At 44.5% G+C, this 6923-nt stretch overlaps 1 protein-coding gene across 1 annotated transcript in view; it reads right to left on the reverse strand.

The window, feature by feature from the left end:
- FLVCR1 (feline leukemia virus subgroup C cellular receptor 1) overlaps nucleotides 1–553 on the reverse strand; it is a 16586-nt gene extending 16033 nt beyond the window's left edge. Inside the window, exon 1 of the mRNA XM_009888526.1 lies at nucleotides 521–553. Coding sequence (XP_009886828.1) covers nucleotides 521–553 — 33 coding nt within the window. The remainder of the gene's footprint in view (nucleotides 1–520) is intronic.
- Between the last annotated feature and the right edge of the window lie 6370 nt (nucleotides 554–6923).

The raw sequence follows: 6923 nt of genomic DNA on the forward strand, positions 1-6923 counted from the left end.
CTACATCTATTCGATAGGGAAGATGCTGGCTGATCTCAGCTTAACTAAAAATCAGCAGGGATTTTTTTGTTTAGACTGAATAACAATAAAAGATGCCTGCCCGAGACTCTGGCTGTGACCGTACATTATGGAAAATGCATTAACATTCCAGCAGCATTAATCGTTTTAACAGGAACTCAGCCAGACAGGCACCAAGAGGGACTCTCCTTGTTGGAGCTCCTGTGTCTGGAAAGCACTCCAAGTGTTCTCCAATATGACCCTTTCGAACAGTTGTCTTTTGCAGCACACCCAGCAAGATGTAAACTATTTCAGATTAGATGAAAAGCCAGAATCTCTCACAGAAAATTCCCTGCCTTTTATATTCAAGGGAGACAAGCCTAGTGCCCTTATCAGCCATGCCGTTACGACCCCAGAGCATCCAGAGCTTTTGCATGTGAGTGACAACATCTATGTCATCCAGATGTTTAAAGAGCAGGGGAGAGCCTGGCCTGCTGCTTCCACCTCCTCCCTGTGCCCTGACCCACTCAACACTAGGCCCAGCTCCTGACGGCATCGCTGGGAACGGGGGGCACTTGGCACCTCCGGCACTCACCCAGCACCTGACATCCCTGAGGTGTCCACAAATACATTCATCAGTGTGTTGTACTGGAGCAGCAGTCATATAATGTCAGCCCAACAGCTGAAGTGTTGACTTACAACTTTCTCTATCTTGTGAGTTTCTTGTGGCTCTTACATATATATAGAATCATAGAATCATAGAATCATTTAGTTTGGAAGAGACCTTTAAGATCATCAAGTCCAACTGTTAACATAACACTGCCAAGTCCACCACTATAAGCACCACATCTACACCTTAAATACCTCCAGGGATGGTGACTCCACCACTGCCTTGGGCAGCCTGTTGCAGTGAAGAAATTTTTCCTAATATCCAGCCGAAACCTCCCCTGGCACAACCTGAGGCTATTTACTGTCATCCTATCACTTGTTGCTTGGGAAAAGAGACCAACACCCATGGCACCCACCCATATATATACATATATTAGTTTTTTTAAAAAATAATAAGACTAGACTTGTAAAAAAGAACATATGTAAATGTTACATAGCACTAAGGCTCTCAAAGTGCATGAACTTTACAGAGAATATAGGAAAAGGATTGTAAAGGAGCGTAAATATAGGGACTAATCTACATGCTTTTGACTATACCTCTTTGTTTGGAGCAAGGGAAGGGGAATCAGTCTCCAAGCAAATGTTGTCCAGTGGAATCTGTTTAATTAAAATTCTCTCACCAGTGCAGCCAGGAAAATAAACAAGACAGAATAGCCCATGAGAAGGTCAGTCTCGCTACAGCAATCAGTATAGCAACATGCACAATAAGTACCAGCTTTGCAAGAATGGCATTCAGACTGTTTAAGCCTTTGGAGATAATCCTATATTTCCAATGAACTGCAAACACAGGCTGAACAGAGTATTTATGTCCCTTAAGACCTCGAGACAGTACCAACAGCTTATGGATTTTAGAAACCTTAGGGGGAGAATGAAGAGGAAATAACTTGGGTCCTGAGAATAACTGCTTTGGGTGCTTACTTCTCTCTGCTGGCTGTACAACAGCCCTGGGCTCCTAGGAGCGACACACAGGACAAAAGTGATGTTACAGGACAGAAAGCAGACTCGCAAAGCTGCTGAAAAAGTGCAGGTAGTTTAACACACTGGTGAAAGAACAGCACAACCATGACTTGGCTGGCAGCTTGGGAGCATCGTGCTCAGAAACATGCCAGCATCCCGCCTCCAATCCTAAGTGAATAGGTAGGGAGACCTCATCACTGCCTCCTTTTACCTAGCCAGATTTAGCTCTCGCGGTGACTATCCTGTCAGCTCAGCTCTTCCCAGGGTAAATGTTTGAGCGCTGGAAGCAAAAGACTTTGCGCCTTCATCAGGCCAGAGGGAGATGATGGAGCAGCCAGAGCCTGGGACAAAAGCAGAGCTGGGCAATGTTTGGGTGGATGGTGGTGAAGGTAAAGCTCCTACCATTCCCTAACAAGGGGTTGGCTTGGGAGAAGCTGTGTTTTTGAGGGACCAAAGTTACTGACATCTCTAGGAAACTTACTTTCATTTATAAATACCAAACAATTTCACTGTGAATTTCATACTGAGCTTTCAGTTAAGGAATGTTGAAATGTTTGGTTTTACGTGGGAAATGCTGATAAAAAGAATAAAATCAGCCTCTCATTTCAAAATGGGCAGTTTTGTTTGCAAACAGCACCCTGTGGGAACTGCTACGTGAGGTCTCTTTCTCATGTTTTTTTCCAAAATCCAAAAAATCCCGGTGTCTCATTTTCACTCCAAAGGAAAACAAGTTTATGGGGGCATTGACATTTTTCATGTTGTGGAAGTCAACCCCTAGCCAGCCACCACCAACCCCCCCCATCCCTGCTAGTATCACTTTTCCTCCTGCGTTGATTCAGGTACTGGAAAATGATAGCTGGAAGAGAAGGCAAAAGGCCAAGGCTCATGCAATCCAATTATAGCCCTGCTGAAATGGCTTCCAGGAACTCCACAAGGACTAACCTGATCATGCCTTGTAACGGCTGGAGGAAAAGAAAAATAATAGCCAGCTTGTACCCCTTCCCGAGTGACAGACTGTGTCCCAGCAAAGTTATGGAGCAGTACGTCCTGAACAACTGCAACGTACATAAGAAACCGAGGGAGCTGGGATCAGGCCGCAGAGTTGAGCAACCCAAACACTGTGTATCAGGTTTTCTTATAGCAGGACAAGAAGACTCCAAGATTATAGTCAGTACTACAGTCACCGAAAAATGCAAAGCTTGGATTTGTTAGCCCTGCCTTCCCTATGGTGAAATGGCTGCTGAGATTCCCTCAGCTCACTTGTAGGTAGGCAAGTACCACCAAATCAACTCTTTGTCAGTCACCAGAGCACCGGTAATGTGCACGTTTTTCAGTTAGCACCTGCCTGGTCCATTTGGGGACTTGCAAATATAGGGAAAATCTTTGCTGTAATTGCACAGCTACCTCTCTTCCAGATCCGCAGCCCCTTTTTTCTGTCCTGTTGTCTTCTGCCATGCTTATATTTTAAGGTATGCATAAACCTAATTGTTTTTAAATGAATGAAAAGGATATACATTTTTTTCCCCATCAGGTAAGTAAAAATTGGAACATACACTCTGCTTAAAATAGTCCACAGAGAGAAAAAACTCTGATGAAATTGCATTTTTTACCCAAATTAAAAAAAAACCCTACCACATTGGGTAATGCTGAGGCAGTAGCTGTTTTGCTCCACTACCTTCACCATTCCCTGCCAAAGTTACAGTACTTTCCCTGGTCTTTGTTTCACTAATTTTCCATCTGAGATACCTGTTCAGGTGTACTTTGTGATTACTTACATTACTAGGTCAGCACTAAGTAGCACCCCCATGCTTCCCACGCAAGTCTCTTGACATTACTGAGTCTTGAGGTGTACATTCAAGGCAGAGAAGCATTACCATCACCTCTGTGTAAGCAGAGCCAATGGGTGCAGTTCTTCTCTTGTGAGCAGAGTCATCTCACAGATCACTTCCAAAAAATAAATTATTTCTAAGCCCAGGTCCTGTACCCACTGTTAAAAAAAAAACCCCACAAAACAGGACCAATGCCTACCTTCCTCTTTCAGGAATCACTTGTCTGATAGCTGAGTGAGGATGCACGTATCTGCTCAATGCAAACATATGCCTTAGAAAAGCGGAGTGATGCTGAGTGAGTTCATAGTTTTTATCTTAAATATTTGTTTACTTTTAGAAAGCAATAGCCTTCCATTAGCAATAAAAGCAGCTGTGGAGGTGTGCAGAGCATTTGGCACTCAGAGCACAGTGGGGAGAGGAGAGCATAGGTCACTCGGGAAGACAGCTGTGTGCGGTTCAGAGGAAGGCTTTGCATCTGCTCACTGTGTGCAGCCACGATAGCTGTGGAAAAGCAAGGCAAACCTGTTCCTTTTCCTTGTAGTTTTCCTTCTACTTCCATCAGTTTTGGTGGTGGTGCACATCCACCAAAGACCTGCTAAGATGATGGCGCTGAACAGTTACCATGGAGGGCACTGCTTGATCTGCATCCTTTTTCTGTAGGAATCGCGAGGGAAAGGACCTCACCAGGGCAGGCAGTGTGGGGGAAGGATATTATCCTGCAACAATTTCCCAAACCAAACATAGACAGACCTCCCTTTCCATGGGTCCAGATTGCTATTTTTTGTGGATTTAGCAGCATAAGACATGTCAGAAGGTCGTCACATGCCAAGGTCATTTCAAGTCCCCTTTTACACTGACTCCCTCCTGATGCTGTTTTGATCAGGTTCTTACAGCCAGAGGGCACAGAGTGAGCAGGGGCTGCTCCTACTTGCCCTGGACTGGACAGAGACCAAAAGCACCGGGCTGGGATAAACACTCAGCCCTTTTTTCCAGGCCAACCTTTGTATCTGCTATGCCAGTTCCAAAGGGTGTAAGTGGAATAGCTGGCAATGGACTACACCCAAAACACCCTGTCCTGATCACTCAAACTGGTTTATGGCGAGATTACATGTGGACAGTGCACAGCAAAGCAGTAGTGCTGCAGAAAATCTGATCTTTGATCTCCTCCAAATATTTGTTTTCCAGTGAACACTGCTGTCCATATGATATTTCATTTTTGTTGTTATTTGCATCCATCTGAAGTCTAAGAGAGTCTTTCACAAGTGTTGGATTAAATTTAACTGATTTTTATTCTGTCAGTGCACTGGGCACCTATACAAATACAGCTATGACCCTTTCCCATGTACATAAATGGCATGCAGTTTGCTTATTTATATGAATAAGAAGATAAGCTTCTGTGTCCCATCCTCCCTCCTCCGTTGCAAGTTACATATATCAAGTGCTGAAACCTGAACTTGAGCCAAGCAGCAGTTTTTTAGATTAACTGGACAGGAGGCACATCTGCTTCTGGGCATCATGGGCAAACCACCAGCCAAGTTCCCTGGAGGTGAAAGCAGGCCCTCTTTCATTTTTCTGCCTTTGTTTCAATGAGAACCTTTCCTCTGCTATGTCATGTAGCATGGGAGAGAAAAAGAAGCCTTGAGAGTACTTATCAGAAGTCTAAATCCTGAGCGGTCCTTTTAGGGACGCAAAACCCAGTATCAGTGAAAGGATGGTGTGGGTACTAACACAAAAATGTGAAGAAGAGTAAAAAGAAGTCTCCTTTGGGAGAAAGGCTAGGAAGTCTCCCACATCCTTAGCAGAAACACAGCTGGAAAGGAACATTTTTCTAGTTCACATTTGGCAAAGATGCCGTGCTCCTAGATGTAAGTGCTCACAAGTATTGTTATATTTTCATCTCAAGCCATTGAACACTTGGATAAACACAAACTTCAGAACAACCCCTAGTGTTCTTTAAAGGATGCCTGTGGAGCCGTGATGCAGGAAACAGGTGTCAAGAGTAGTTAAAATCCAATGTATGAAGGAGACACTGTGTAAAAGGTTTCTGGCTCACACTGGCAAGTCCAGTTGTTTTGCTGTGGCCGGTTGCAGCGCAAGGACTCTCTGCGGCTCCTCGTGTTGCTGAGGCGTGGGCAGAAGTCATGGAGTCCAGCCCAACCCTCACTAAAAGCCGATTAAGACTTCACAAAATGCAATGAACTTCAGACTGCGGGGATCTAATACCTTTGCTAGCTTAATTTTCTAAGGAGAGTGGCAAAAGCTCTTAGCAATGAAGAAACAGAGCAGAAAACAGCACCCTCCAAAAGGCAACATACCTGGAAATACAGTAACATATGAATAATAAAAATCGAGACCATGTAACACCAGCTATGAAAGTACTCCTGGTAAAGATATAAAGTAGCTTCTCTAGCTTCCCTACAATGTCTTCATTACAGGAAATCTGCATTTCAGACATCTATCAATACACAGCCCTTGTGGGATTTTGCAATTTTCCTTTTACTCCTGCACAGGTGTTTAGCCAGGAAAATAAAAATTTGTGTTGTAATCCCAACTCATTTCATATCTATCCATGCAGAGGAATGTAAGCAGCCAGAGATTACAATGAGTTACACACACATTCAGACAGTTTGCATATAGTCAAATCAAGCAAACTCTGGTTATGCAGAAGTCAGAGCAGATTACCTTGCCAATGGTGACCAGTTTATCTTTGTATTTCTCGAAGAGTGGGAGGACAGATTCCACATCCTGTAATAAACCAGCTCATGTGCTTTGTAAAGTCTGGTGAGTGCTAAGCTGAGCCACAACGAACAAAACCACATGCAACTGTATTATTGTGCATCTTGAAATGCAAATCATGAAGACAACAGTCTGGGACAGAGAGGATTACTGCGTTACTAACAGCTTCTGAATAACCTAGTTACTCAGCCCTTTGAGAAGAAAATGAAAAGATAGATTCAAAGAGGGTTGGAGGGATGCTAGTCCAGGTAACTCTGCTAATGAGCAGAGGAAGAAAGACCTCATTCTTCCTAATTTGGCTGAACTGAGCCTCATCTTCTAAGAGCTGGGAAACCTCAGAGAAAGGCATCTTGGCAACTTAATTGGTCCCTGGCAGCCTGGTCCTGGGTGGTGTCCTTCCCAGAGGAAAGGCAGTTGTTAGTGCCAGGGAACAGGTCTCATTGAACCAACCTACCAGACCAGTCCCACAAATCGATACCTTTTCAGCTGAGCCCTTCATCACTCTGAGCTATTCAAGAGCATAAGGTCGTGTTTCAGGAGCTGCCCCAGCAAACAGCACACGGACACAATCATTTCCCATGCACCCTGTCCTCAGCTTTGGTAAACTTCACTGCAGGCTTCCAGCAATGAGACCCCCATCCAGTGCCATGTGGGACAGAGGCTAGGAGGGAAGGGGACTTCTCCCCATCCCTCGGAGATAGGGGCAAGGCAGCCTCTACCAGCAGGGCTCCTGCT

Source organism: Charadrius vociferus, unplaced genomic scaffold, assembly GCF_000708025.1.
Source record: "Charadrius vociferus isolate BGI_N301 unplaced genomic scaffold, ASM70802v2 scaffold340, whole genome shotgun sequence".
Classification (NCBI taxonomy): Eukaryota; Metazoa; Chordata; class Aves; order Charadriiformes; family Charadriidae; genus Charadrius; species Charadrius vociferus.